At 40.1% G+C, this 14,791-nt stretch overlaps 1 protein-coding gene across 2 annotated transcripts in view; it reads left to right on the forward strand.

Moving 5' to 3' along the window:
* Positions 1–14,143, forward strand: part of CNGA1 (cyclic nucleotide gated channel subunit alpha 1) — a 34,518-nt gene extending 20,375 nt beyond the window's left edge. For both annotated transcript variants that reach the window (XM_053901602.1, XM_053901601.1), the window contains 3 exons: positions 1,514–1,621; positions 2,377–2,483; positions 12,022–14,143. In XM_053901602.1, coding sequence (XP_053757577.1) covers positions 1,514–1,621; positions 2,377–2,483; positions 12,022–13,436 — 1,630 coding nt within the window. In that variant the 3' untranslated portion in view covers positions 13,437–14,143. The remainder of the gene's footprint in view (positions 1–1,513; positions 1,622–2,376; positions 2,484–12,021) is intronic.
* The last annotated feature ends 648 nt before the right edge of the window (positions 14,144–14,791 follow it).

Below are 14,791 nucleotides of genomic sequence, written 5' to 3' on the forward strand. Positions count from 1 at the left end.
AATGGTAGTTTTATTCTTACTTTTCTCATCAAGACTTTTCAATGTTATGGTTAACTGACTTCCTCAAGTCCTGGTGAAGATAAATTTACCATTCGGAGATATTTGGATTTCAAGAGAATTAGGTTTCTAGGGTCTTACCATTAATTTTTTTAAATTGAAATAAAAATTTAATAATTTTACTAACATTTTTGAGTAATAAATACTGTATGGCAAATACTCCAAAGTAAGCTAGTCTCCTTGCAAAAGCCATGCTTAATTCTGAGAGCAGGACAGGGCGCCTGGGTGGCTCAGTCAGTTAAGGGTCTGACTTGCACTTGGGTCATGATCTCGCAGACTTTGAGTTCCAGCCCCACATTGGGTTCTGTGCTGACAGCTCAGAGCCTGGACCCTGCTTCTGATTCTGTGTTTCTTTCTCTCTCTGTTTTTCTCTCTCTCTCAAAAATAAGGAAACATTAAAAAAAAAATTCTGAGCTCAGTACAAATGCTTATTAAAACTCCAACCATTTGCAAGATCTTTTGTAAGCAAACATTTGAGGGTTAGAATTTCATAAGGGTGAGGCTGAATGATATTTTCAAAACTATCTTTTTACTTTTTATTAAAGGGGAAATTGTTTTCTAAGCTTAAAGAAAACTCTTTTTCTTTACCAGATAATATTCACTTATTTGTGCCTGCTAGAAAGCCATTGAAGTTCTTACAAAGGAAAAAGTCCTTTGCAGTATAGGCTTGGGGTGCCTGGCTGGCTCAGTCAGTAGAGGGGGCGACTCTTCCTCTCAGGTTGTTAAGTTCAAGCTCCACACTGGGTGTAGAGATTATTTAAAAATAATATCTTTAAAAACAAAAAAAAAAAACCCAACCCCTCCCCCCAAACCCAATAGAGGCTTGATACTAGGCAATTAAAAAAAATTTTCCATTTGACGATATATTTCCTTCCTTCCTTCCTTCCTTCCTTCCTTCCTTCCTTCCTTCCTTCCTTCTTCCTTCCACCTCCTATTGCCTCTTCATCCTTCATAGATGCTTATGAACAAGTACCTTTTATTAGATTGTGTTACAGTCTTCTTTCCACACAGATGAGAGCTCCCTCTCACAGTGTAGTTCCTGATTATTTTGTTACCTGGTAGGAAAAGTGGTAACACCACCATTCTCTCACCATCTACAACCTACCAAAGAAGTCTATGGAATATTCAGAATCTGGCATGATCTGTGCCATTATTCCTTTTCAGTGGCTGAATTGATGGAAGTATCTGCAGCATCGCAGTAAAACAGGACTTTAATAAAAGTCTAATGTAAGGTTTAATGTAAGACTAATAATTTGACCGTCTATCCAGCCCTCACTAGGCAATTGCTGATGTCTAATACACTCATGCCAAGCTAATCTTCTCCCTGCAGGGTGAGCTTCTCCAGCTTAGTTCTGTTTCATTAATTGTGGATAATGGACATAACCATATTTAATATGTGAAATAAAAATTTTCTTGTTTCTTGGTAACCTTCTACTTCATTTCAAATTGCTGCTAGGGAGAAGAAAGAAGTCACAGTTATCGATCCCTCAGGAAACACATACTACAACTGGCTGTTTTGCATCACTTTACCTGTCATGTACAACTGGACTATGATTATTGCAAGGTATCTATATATTTTTGTGGATCTCAATTTGCTTCTAGTTTCTGAGTTCACTGACTTAATGGTTTGGTCCAGAGCTCTTCAGGACATACATCCTTTCTCCATCTCAGGTTGTAAAGAGAGGTTATGTTATTCTCGATGTGTTTTCCTGACATCAGGAGAAGATGTATTGGTTCCCAGTATACTTGGAAATCCAGTACTGGAATGAAGTGTGGGGGGATAGTTTTAAACTTTTGATTGCTGAGTCGTTTTATTAGAATTTTGGGAGAAACTTTATTTTTGTGGCCTAAGAAAAAGACATTGCCAGGAGTGGAAAAAGATAAAAAATTTAGGTTGTTTTAGGGCAAGATATGTTTCTCCGGTATGTCTATGGTTCTCTGTCTTTTAGATAGTAAACATCTCAGCAACCCAGGACCAAGCACAATTCCTGGAAGCATTTTGGGTACAGATAGTCAATAAGAACCTGGTTATCAATGTGTATAAGCCAATATATTTTGACATTAGCTTGAGGCCATTTATTCTTATTTGATGTTTCCACAAAGCGAACTAGTGTAATCGAAAGAATGTTGGAATTCAGACGCATGAGAAAACTAAATCAAACCATTCAGATTCGGAAAAGCTGTGGTTGATTAAATGGACTCTAAGGACCCTCTCAGCCTTAGTGCATTATACCTCTTACCATGATAAAAAGTATACAGAGAAGACTTTTACTTAAACTGGCTCCCAGTTCATTTTATTTACATGTTTTTCTTTTACAGAGCATGTTTTGATGAACTTCAGTCTGATTACTTAGAATATTGGCTCATTTTTGATTACCTATCAGACATAGTCTATCTTCTTGATATGTTTGTACGAACAAGGACAGGTAAATACGTTCAGCTTCAGATATTTTGCCATGTTGTGTTTTTATCTCTATAGTATAATTTGAAATTTAAAAAAAAAATTTTTTTTTAACGTTTATTTATTTTTGAGACAGAGAGAGACAGAGCATGAATGGGGGAGGGTCAGAGAGAGGGAGACACAGAATCTGAAACAGGCTCCAGGCTCTGAGCTGTCAGCACAGAGCCCGACGCAGGGCTCGAACTCACTGACTGCGAGATCGTGACCTAAGCCAAAGTCGGCCGCTTAACCGACTGAGCCACCCAGGCGCCCCTGAAATTTTTTAATTCAAGTCTTCTTCAAAATAAGCTCACAGATCTATTTTAGAAGAAAAAGCACTGTTGGAAACAAGAATACCATATATTCACCCACAAGCTTAGGCTACTCCAACGGATTCAGGTTACTTGGCAATATTTTGAATGTGGATTGGTGGCTTTCCTCCATTATCTTGTTCATTGGTTTTATGCCAGTGGGAGGAATAGAGAGAACAGAAATATTGTGCCAGCTCTGTGGTGAAAAGGTAATTGCTACCTCACAGAGAGATTCCATGAAGAGGCATGGGGAGAAATCAGTGTATCCGGCACAGCTGTACTAGACATTATAACAGTACATACATCCTTTTTTTATTTTATTTTATTTTATTTTTATTTTTTTTTCAATATATGAAATTTATTGTCAAATTGGTTTCCATACAACACCCAGTGCTCATCCCAAAAGGTGCCCTCCTCAATACCCCTCACCCACCCGCCCCTCCCTCCCACCCCCCATCAACCCTCAGTTTGTTCTCAGTTTTTAAGAGTCTCTTATGCTTTGGCTCTCTCCCACTCTAACCTCTTTTTTTTTTTCTTCCCCTCCCCCATGGGTTTTTGTTAAGTTTCTCAGGATCCACCTAAGAGTGAAAACATATGGTATCTGTCTTTCTCTGTATGACTTATTTCACTTAGCATCACACCCTCCAGTTCCATCCACGTTGCTACAAAGGGCCATATTTCATTCTTTCTCATTGCCACGTAGTACTCCATTGTGCATATAAACCACAATTTCTTTATCCATTCATCAGTTGATGGACATTTAGGCTCTTTCCATAATTTGGCTATTGTTGAGAGTGCTGCTATAAACATTGGGGTACAAGTGCCCCTATGCATCAGTACTCCTGTATCCCTTGGGTAAATTCCTAGCAGTGCTACTGCTGGGTCATAGGGTAGGTCTATTTTCAATTTTTTGAGGAACCTCCACACTGTTTTCCAGAGTGGCTGCACCAATTTGCATTCCCACCAACAGTGCAAGAGGGTTCCCGTTTCTCCACATCCTCACCAGCATCTATAGTCTCCTGATTTGTTCATTTTGGTCACTCTGACTGGCGTGAGGTGATATCTGAGTGTGGTTTTGATTTGTATTTCCCTGATGAGGAGTGACGTTGAGCATCTTTTCATGTGCCTGTTGGCCATCCGGATGTCTTCTTTAGAGAAGTGTCTATTCATGTTTTCTGCCCATTTCTTCACTGGGTTATTTGTTTTTTGGGTGTGGAGTTTGGTGAGCTCTTTATAGATTTTGGATACTAGCCCTTTGTCCAATATGTCATTTGCAAATATCTTTTCCCATTCCGTTGGTTGCCTCTTAGTTTTGTTGGTTGTTTCCTTTGCTGTGCAGAAGCTTTTTATCTTGATGAGGTCCCAGTAGTTCATTTTTGCTTTTAATCCCCTTGCCTTTGGAGATGTGTCAAGTAAGAAAAATTGCTACGGCTGAGGTCAGAGAGGTCTTTTCCTGCTTTCTCCTCTAGGGTTTTGATGGTTTCCTGTCTCACATTCAGGTCCTTTATCCATTTTGAGTTTATTTTTTGTGAATGGTGTGAGAAAGTGGTCTAGTTTCAATCTTCTGCAAGTAGCTGTCTAGTTCTCCCAGCACCATTTGTTAAAGAGACTGTCTTTTTTCCATTGGATGTTCTTTCCTGCTTTGTCAAAGATTAGTTGGCCATACGTTTGTGGGTCTAGTTCTGGGGTTTCTATTCTATTCCATTGGTCTGTGTATCTGTTTTTGTGCCAATACCATGCTGTCTTGATGATTACAGCTTTGTAGTAGAGGCTAAAATCTGAGATTGTGATGCCTCCTACTTTGGTCTTCTTCAAATTTACTTTGGCTATTGGGGGCCTTTTGTGGTTCCATATGAATTTTAGGATTGCTTGTTCTAGTTTTGAGAAGAATGCTGGTGCAATTTTGATTGGGATTGCATTGAATGTGTAGATAGCTTTGGGTAGTATTGACATTTTGACAATATTTATTCTTCCAATCCATGAGCATGGAATGTTTTTCCATTTCTTTATATCTTCTTCAATTACCTTCATAAGCTTTCTATAGTTTTCAGCATACAGATCTTTTACATCTTTGGTTAGATTTATTCCTAGGTATTTTATGCTTCTTGGTGCAAATGTGAATGGGATCAGTTTCTTTATTTATCTTTCTCTTGCTTCATTTTTAGAGTATAAGAATGCAACTGATTTCTGTACATTGATTTTGTATCCTGCAACTTTGCTAAGTTCATGTACCAGTTCTAGCAGACTTTTGGTGGAGTCTTATCAGGTTTTCCACGTATAATATCATGTCATCTGCAAAAAGTGAAAGCTTAACTTCATCTTTGCCAATTTTGATGCCTTTGATTTCCTTTTGTTGTCTGATTGCTGATGCTAGAACTTCCAACACTATGTTAAACAACAGCGGTGAGAGTGGACATCCCTGTTGTGTTCCTGATCTCAAGGAAAATGCTCTCAGTTTTTCCCCATTGAGGATGATGTTAGCTGTGGGCTTTTCATAAATGGCTTTTATGATCTTTAAGTATGTTCCTTCTATCCCGACTTTCTCGAGGGTTTTTACTAAGAAAGGTTGCTGAATTTTGTCAAATGCCTTTTCTGCATCGAGAGACAGGATCATATGGTTTTTATCTTTTCTTTTATTAATGTGATGTATCACATTGATTGATTTGTGAATGTTGAACCAGCCCTACATCCCAGGAATGAATCCCACTTGATCATGGTGAATAATTCTTTTTATATGCTGTTGAATTCGATTTGCTAGTATCTTATTGAGAATTTTTGCATCCATATTCATCAGGGATATTGGCCTGTAGTTCTCTTTTTCTATTGGGTCTCTGTCTGGTTTAGGAATCAAACTAATACTGGAATCAGAATGAGTCTGGAAGTTTTCCTTCCCTTTATATTTCTTGGAATAGCTTGAGAAGGATAGGTATTATCTCTGCTTTAAACGTCTGGTAGAACTCCCCTGGGAAGCCATCTGGTCTTGGACTCTTATTTGTTGGGAGATTTTTGATGACTGATTCAATTTCTTCGCTGGTTATGGGTCTGTTCAAGCTTTCTATTTCCTCCTGATTGAGCTTTGGAAGTGTGTGGGTGTTTAGGAATTTGTCCATTTCTTCCAGGTTGTCCAGTTTGTTGGCATATAATTTTTCATAGTATTCCCTGATAATTGCTTGTATTTCTGAGGGATTGGTTTTAATAATTCCATTTTGATTCATGATTTTATCTATTTGGGTCATCTCCCTTTTCTTTTTGAGAAGTCTGGATAGAGGTTTACCAATTTTGTTAATTTTTTCAAAAAAACAACTCTTGGTGTCGTTGATCTGGTCTACAGTTTTTTTAGATTCTGTATTGTTTTTTCTGCTCTGATCTTTATTATTTCTCTCCTTCTGCTGGGTTTAGGCTGTCTTTGCTGTTCTGCTTCTATTTCCTTTAGGTGTGCTGCTAGATTTTGTATTTGGGATTTTTCTTGTTTCTTGAGATAGGCCTGGATTGCAATGTATTTTCCTCTCAGGACTGCCTTCGCTGCATCCCAAAGCGTTTGGATTGTTGTATTTTCATTTTCATTTGTTTCCATATATTTTTTAATTTCTTCTCCAAATGCCTGGTTGACCCACTCATTCTTTAGTAGGGTGTTCTTTAACCTCCATGCTTTTGGAGGTTTTCCAGACTTTTTCCTGTGGCTGATTTCAAGCTTCATAGCATTGTGGTCTGAAAGTATGCATGGTATGATTTCAATTCTTGTAAACTTATGAAGGGCTGTTTTGTGACCCAGTATGTGATCTATCTTGGAGAATGTTCCATGTGCACTCAAGAAGAAAGTATATTCTGTTGCTTTGGGATGCAGAGTTCTAAATATATCTGTCAAGTCCATCTGATCCAATGTATCATTCAGGGCCCTTGTTTCTTTATTGACTGTGTGTCTAGATGATCTATCCATTTCTGTAAGTGGAGTGTTAAAGTCCCCTGCAATTACCACATTCTTATCAATAAGGTTGCTTATGTTTATGAGTAATTGTTTTATATATTTGGGGGCTCCTGTATTCGGCACATAGACATTTATAATTGTTAGCTCTTCCTGATGGATAGATCCTGTGATTATTATATAATGCCCTTCATCTCTTATTATAGCCTTTTTTTTTTTTTAACGTTTTTATTTATTTTTGAGACAGAGAGAGACAGAGCATGAACGGGGTAGGGTCAGAGAGAGGGAGACACAGAATCCGAAACAGGCTCCAGGCTCCGAGCTGTCAGCACAGAGCCCGACGCGGGGCTTAAACTCACGGACCACGAGATCATGACCTGAGCTGAAGTTGGCCGCTTAGCCGACTGAGCCACCCAGGCGCCCCTATTACAGCCTTTAATTTAAAGTCTAGTTTGTCTGATATAAGTATGGCTACTCCAGCTTTCTTCTGACTTCCAGTGGCATGATAAATAGTTCTCCATCCCCTCACTCTCAATCTGAAGGTGTCCTCAGGTCTAAAATGAGTCTCTTGTAGACAGCAAATAGATGGGTCTTGTTTTTTTATCCATTCTGATACCCTGTGTCTTTTGGTTGGCGCATTTAGTCCATTTACATTCAGTATTATTATAGAAAGATATGGGTTTAGAGTCATTATGATGTCCGTAGGTTTCATGCTTGTAGTATAGTCTCTGATATTTTGTCTCACAGGATCCCCCTTAGGATCTCTTGTAGGGCTGTTTTAGTGGTGACGAATTCCTTCAGTTTTTGTTTGTTTGGGAAGACCTTATCTCTCCTTCTATTCTAAATGACAGACTTGCTGGATAAAGGATTCTCGGCTGCATATTTTTTCTGTTCCTCACATTGAAGATTTCCTGCCATTCCTTTCTGGCCTGCCAGGTTTCAGTAGAGAGATCGGTCACGAGTCTTATAGGTCTCCCTTTATATGTTAGAGCGTGTTTATCTCTAGCTGCTTTCAGAATTTTCTCTTTATCCTTGTATTTTGCCAGTTTCACTATGATATGTCATGCAGAAGATCGATTCAAGTTACGTCTGAAGGGAGTTCTCTGTGCCTCTTGGATTTCAATGCCTTTTTCCTTCCCCAGATCAGGGAAGTTCTCAGCTATTATTTCTTCAAGTACACCTTCAGCACCTTTCCCTCTCTCTTCCTCCTCTGGAATACCACTTATGAGTAGATTATTTCTCTTTAGTGCATCACTTAGTTCTCTAATTTTCCCCTCATACTCCTGGATTTTTTTATCTCTCTTTTTCTCAGCTTCTTCTTTTTCTATAATTTTGTCTTCTAGTTCACCTATTCTCTCCTCTGTCTCTTCAATCCGAGCCGTGGTTGTCTCCATTTTATTTTGCAGCTCATTAATAGCATTTTTTAGCTCCTCCTGGCTGTTCCTTAGTCCCTTGTTCTCTGTAGCAAGAGATTCTCTGCTGTCCTTTATACTGTTTTCAAGCCCAGCGATTAATTTTATGACTATTATTCTAAATTCACTTTCTGTTATATTGTTTAAATCGGTTTTGATCAGTTCGTTAGCTGTCGTTATTTCCTGGAGGTTTTTTTGAGGGGAATTCTTCCGTTTCGTCATTTTGGATCGTCCCTGGAGTGGTGTGGGACTGCGGGGCACTTCCTCTGTGCTGTCTTGGATAACTTGCGTTGGTGGGCGGGGCCGCAGTTAGATCTGAAGTCTGCCCCCAGCCCACCGCTGGGGCCACAGTCAGACTGTTGTGTACCTTCTCTTCCCCTCTCCTAGGGGCAGGATTCACTGTGGGGTGGCGTGACCTGTCTGGGCTACTTGCACACTGCCAGGCTTGTGGTGCTGGGGATCTGGCGTATTAGCTGGGGTGGGTAGGCAAGGTGCACGGGGGCAGGAGGGGCAGCCTTAGCTCACTTTTCCTTTGGAGATCCGCTTCGGGAGGGGCCCTGTGGCACCAGGAGGGAGTCAGACTCGCTGGAGGGATGGATCCGCAGAAGCACCGCGAGTTGGGTGTTTGTGCGGTGCAAGCAAGTTCCCTGGCAGGAACCGGTTCCCTTTGGGATTTTGGCTGGGGGATGGGCAAGGTAGATGGCGCTGGAGAGTGCCTTTGTTCCCCGCCAAGCTGCGTTCTGTTGTACAGGGCTCAACAACTCTCCCTCCCGTTGTCCTCCAGCCCTCCTGCTCTCCGAGCAAAGCTGTTAACTTATAACCTTCCACCTGTTAAGTCCTGCTTGCTGTCCGAACACACTCCATCCGGCCCCTCTGCTTTTGCAAGCTAGACTTGGGGCCTCTGCTTGGCCAGCGGGCCGCCCCTCCACCCCTCCGCCCCGGCTCCCTTCCGCCAGTCCTTGTAGCGCGCACTGCCTCTCCGCCCTTCCTACCCTCTTCTGTGGGCCTCTCATCTGCTCTTGGCTCTGGAGACTCCGTTCTGCTAGTCTTCTGGCGGTTTTCTGGGTTATTTAGGCAGGTGTAGGTGGAATCTGAGTGATCAGCAGGATGCGGTGAGCCCAGCGTCCTCCTACACTGCCATCTTTCCCCCCATCCTTTTTTTAAAAAATATAATTTATTGTCAAATTGGCTAACATGCAGTGTGTAAAGTGTGCTCTTGGTTTTTGGGGTAGAGTCCCGTGGTTCATTGCTTATATACAATACCCACTGGTCATCCCAACAAGTGACCTCCTCATTACCCATTTTCCCCTCCCCCCCATCAACCCTCAGTTTGTTCTCTGTATTTAATAGTCTCTTATGCTTTGCTTCCCTCCCTCTCTGTTTGTAACTAATTTTTCCCCCTCCCCTTCCCCCATGGTCTTCTGTTAAGTTTCTCAAGATCCACATATAAGTGAAAGCATATGATATCTGTCTTTGCCTGAGTGACTTATTTCACTCAGCATAACACCTTCCAATTCCATCCACGTTGCTACAAATGGCATGATTTCATTCTTTCTCTTTGCCAAGTAGTATTCCATTGTATATATAAACCACATCTTCTTTATCCATTCATCAGTTGTTGGACATTTAGGTTTTATCTATAATTTGGCTATTGTTGAAAGTGCTGCTATAAACATTGGGGTACAAGTGCCCCTATGCATCAGCACTCCTGTATGGGTAAATTCCCATTGGGTAAATTCCTAGTAGTGCTATTGCTGGGTCATTGGGTAGTTCTATTTTTAATTTTTTGAGGAAACTCCACACTGTTTTCCAGAGTGGCTGCACCAGTTTGCATTCCCACCAGCAATGCAAGAGGGTTCCTGTTTCTCCACATCCTCACCAGCATCTATAGTTTCCTTATTTGTTCATTTTAGCCACTCTGTGATGAGGTGGTATCAGTGTGGTTTTGATTTGTATTTCCCTGATGATGAGTGATGTTGAGCATCTTTTCATGTGTCTCTAGGCCATCTGGATGTCTTCTTTGGAAAAGTGTCTATTCATGTCTTTTGCCCATTTCTTCACTGGATTATTTGTTTTTCAGGTGTTGAGTTTGGTAAGTTCTTTATTGATTTTGGATACTAACCCTTTATCCGATATGTCATTTGCAAATATCTTTTCCCATTCCACTGGTTGCCTTTTAGTTTTGTTGATTGTTTCCTTTGCAGTGCAGAAGCTTTTATCTTGATGAGGTCCCAATAGTTCATTTTTGCTTTTAATTCCCTTGCCTTTGGAGATGTGTCGAGCAAGAAATTGCTGCAGCTGAGGTCAAAGAGGTTTTTTTCCTGCTTTCTCATCTAGGGTTTTGATGGTTTCCTGTCTCACATTTAGGTCTTTCATCCATTTTGAGTTTATTTGTGTGTGTGGTGTAAGAAAGTGGTCTAGTTTCATTCTTCTGCATGTAGCTGTCCAGTTCTCACAGCACCATTTGCTAAAGAGACTGTCTTTTTTTCCATTGGATACTCTTTCTTGCTTTGTCAAAGCTTATTTGGCCATATGTTTGTGGGTCTAGTTCTGGGGTTTCTATTCTATTCCATTGGCCTGTTTTTGTGCCAATACCGTACTATCTTGATGATTACAGCTTTGTAGTAGAGGCTAAAGTCTGGGATTGTGATGCCTCCCACTTTGGTTTTCTTTTTCAACATTACTTTGGCTATTTGGGGTCTTTTGTGGTTCCATACAAATTTTAGGATTGCTTGTTCTAGCTTTGAGAAGAATGCTTGTGCAATTTTGATTGGGATTGCATTGAATGTGTAGATAGCTTTGGGTAGTATTGACATTTTAACAATATTTATTCTTCCAATCCATGAGCATGGAATGCTTTTCCATTTCTTTGTGTCTTCTTCAATTCCCTTCGTAAGCTTTCTATAGTTTTCAGCATACAGATCTTTTACATCTTTGGTTAGGTTTATTCCTAGGTATTTTATGGTTCTTGGTGCAACTCTGGATGGGATCAGTTTCTTGATTTCTCTTTCTAACAGTACACACATCCTTAACTCAACTTTGTGGTCATGGTGAGGCATTACTGACCTGGGAGCAGGATCTGATAGCTTCCCACTTAAATATGCTTTTTCAGTAGGTACAAGCTTACTGTTTCTACACTGCTGTCTACATTCAAAGGTAACCACTGTACAGAGAATAGCATTTAAGAATCATTATGTAAAATAGGGACGTGTTGTAAATCCCAGTGTGCTGGAGCAATGTTCCTGTTATTCTGTCCTAGTCACAGCTCTGGTGGCCAGTATAGAAAGGGGAACAAATTCTTTCCTTGATAAAATGTATCAGAATGCTAAAAGTCACGGCCTACTGTGTTAACATCGGAGAAGGGAAGATCCCAGATGTCTAAGGAAGCCTGAGGGATAAGAGGGCTAGAGAAAATGAATCTTTGAAAGAAATTTATTCTTCACATTGATGGGACAAGCAAGAATACACATAATACACAGTAAGGCAGGTACCCAAATTTCAAGGGTGGGGCTAGGATTCTGGGAAGAGAGTGGTGTATGGCTTTAGGCACAAGAGCTGGGGTGTTTTAGAAAACTTCCCAAGAACACTGTTCTTGGTTTTACGTGCATAGACAGGCTGGATCCAGAGAGAATTGCAGATATACATTGTATGGAATCTCTCACTTTGCACTTACAAAGTTTTATTTTTTATTTCTGCAAAATAATATTTTCCGTAGCCATATGTTGATTGGTACTCATATCTGATTGCATTGCTAAAAGCATTTTTACTGGAAATGAAGTTTTGTTTTGAACTCAGTGAAGTTCACTGAGGGTTATTTTAGAAAAAATTCATAATGTCATAAAAGTGAAAAACATTAAAAATTTTTTTTTTCTATTTTAGGTTACTTGGAACAAGGACTGCTGGTCAAGGAAGAGGTTAAACTCATAGAGAAATATAAATCAAACTTGCAATTTAAACTTGATTTTATATCACTGATACCAACTGATCTGCTGTATTTTAAGCTAGGGTGGAACTATCCAGAAATTAGATTGAACAGACTGTTAAGGATCTCTCGGATGTTTGAATTCTTCCAGAGAACAGAAACGAGAACAAACTACCCAAACATCTTCAGGATTTCTAATCTTGTTATGTATATTGTCATCATTATCCACTGGAATGCATGTGTGTACTTCTCTATTTCCAAAGCTATTGGATTTGGAAATGACACATGGGTGTATCCTGATGTTAATGATCCTGAATTTGGCCGTTTGGCTAGAAAATATGTGTACAGCCTTTACTGGTCTACACTGACTTTGACCACAATTGGTGAAACACCACCTCCTGTGAGGGATTCTGAGTTTGTCTTTGTGGTGGTTGATTTCTTAATCGGAGTGTTAATTTTTGCTACCATCGTTGGTAACATAGGTTCTATGATTTCCAACATGAATGCTGCCAGAGCAGAATTTCAAGCAAGAATTGATGCAATCAAGCAGTATATGCATTTTCGAAATGTAAGCAAAGATATGGAAAAGAGAGTTATTAAATGGTTCGACTATCTGTGGACCAACCAAAAAACGGTTGATGAGAGAGAAGTCTTGAAGTATCTCCCTGATAAGCTGAGAGCAGAGATCGCCATCAACGTTCACTTAGACACATTAAAAAAAGTGCGTATTTTTGCGGACTGTGAAGCTGGTCTATTGGTGGAGTTGGTCTTGAAATTACAGCCCCAAGTCTACAGTCCTGGAGATTACATTTGCAAGAAAGGGGATATCGGGCGAGAGATGTACATCATCAAGGAGGGGAAACTGGCTGTGGTGGCAGATGATGGAATCACTCAGTTTGTGGTATTGAGTGATGGTAGCTACTTTGGTGAGATCAGCATCCTTAACATTAAAGGTAGCAAAGCCGGCAATCGAAGAACAGCCAATATTAAAAGCATTGGCTACTCAGATCTCTTCTGTCTCTCAAAAGATGACCTCATGGAAGCTCTGACTGAGTACCCAGATGCCAAAACTATGTTAGAAGAGAAAGGAAGGCAAATCCTGATGAAAGATGGCCTGCTGGATATAAATGTCGCAAATGCTGGAAGTGATCCTAAGGATCTTGAGGAGAAGGTCACCCGAATGGAGGGGTCCGTAGACCTCTTGCAAACGAGGTTTGCTCGGATCCTGGCGGAGTATGAGTCAATGCAGCAGAAACTGAAGCAAAGACTCACTAAGGTCGAGCGATTTCTGAAACCACTTATTGACACAGAATTTTCAGCTCTTGAAGGATCTGGAGTTGAAAGTGGGCCCATGGACTCCACCCAGGACTGAAAAGCTGGTTGTTAACAAGGACATGCCTCATGATCCTTTTGGTGATGTTATTAGGCCACTCTAATTTGGAAGAAGAGGAAGATTCAGCTGGGGGAGTTTTCCATAAGGAAAATGTGCTTTGGTGCAGGGCACAAGGCCCACATACTCACTTGCGAGGTACTGTGATTAAAGAATCATCGTACTTAGGATTTTTCAGAATGGATAGTGTGCAAAGATATAGAATGATTGTCAGTCTCTATATCTTCTGATCTTTTTCACGTATGTTCCTTTTGTGTAATATGCTTTATAAAAGTGAATAAGCATCCCTCACTTTCAGGCATTTTTGGATCACTGAGGAGCAACTGGGAATTACCATGTACATCATGTTCAGGGTACCATTTTGAAAAGAATTACAAGGCAGTAAAGTAAAATAAATCCTAAAATGAATACTCTTTATCTGATCATTTAGTAGGGAGTTTAGGATCTTACAGAGCTTCAGAGTCATTTTAAGGATCATTTAATAGGGAGTTTAGGATCTTACAGAGCTTCAGAGTCATTTTAAGGGTAGTAATCATTGTACTTTTGGACTTGGGAAGCGTGGTTAAGAGAAACTTCTTATGATAAAAACATGACAAATTAGACTTCACATATATATTCTAATATATAAATATGTAACATTAAAAATCATAAAATGTAGGAATTTTTTATAATAAATTTTTTAAAATTTCTCTGATTCTTTTTTTAATTAAAAAAATTTTTTTAAATGTTTATTTTTGAGAGAGAGAGAGAGAGAGAGAGAGAGACAGAGCATGAATGGAGGAGGGGCAGAGAGAGAGGGAGACACAGAATCCGAAGCAGGCTCCAGGCTCTGAGCCCGACACGGCTCGAACTCAGAGCCATGAGATCATGACCTGAGCTGAAATCGGACGCTCAACCGACTGAGCCACCCAGGCGCCCCAAAATTTCTCTGATTCTTAAGGCCTGACAGCAATGACTACTATCTTCCTTATCTGACTGGCCAGCAATAAAAAAAGGGATACAAATAATTCTATTGCTGGGTGATTAACAGAGGAAATTGTTGTAATGTTAGAAAAGGAGATCTGAAAGTTCAATGGCAGCTTCTTAGAAATTCAGAATCTCAGGCCCTACCCTAGACCTACTGGATTAGAATCTACTTTTTAGCAAGACCCTTGGGTGAGTCATACCTACATTAAAGCTTGAGAAGCACCTAATTAGACAACCAGGAAGGAGTTAATGGGATTATTTTAGAAATTTCAGAAAAGGGAACTGTATGAGAAGTGTGTGGTTGTGGAAGACATTGCTAATCAGTCATACAGCTCTCTATTGCTTAACCCATGTGGTTCAAAAGTTCTTCT

Source organism: Panthera pardus, unplaced genomic scaffold, assembly GCF_024362965.1.
Source record: "Panthera pardus isolate Hobbes unplaced genomic scaffold, ASM2436296v1 HiC_scaffold_13, whole genome shotgun sequence".
NCBI classification, from domain to species: Eukaryota; Metazoa; Chordata; class Mammalia; order Carnivora; family Felidae; genus Panthera; species Panthera pardus.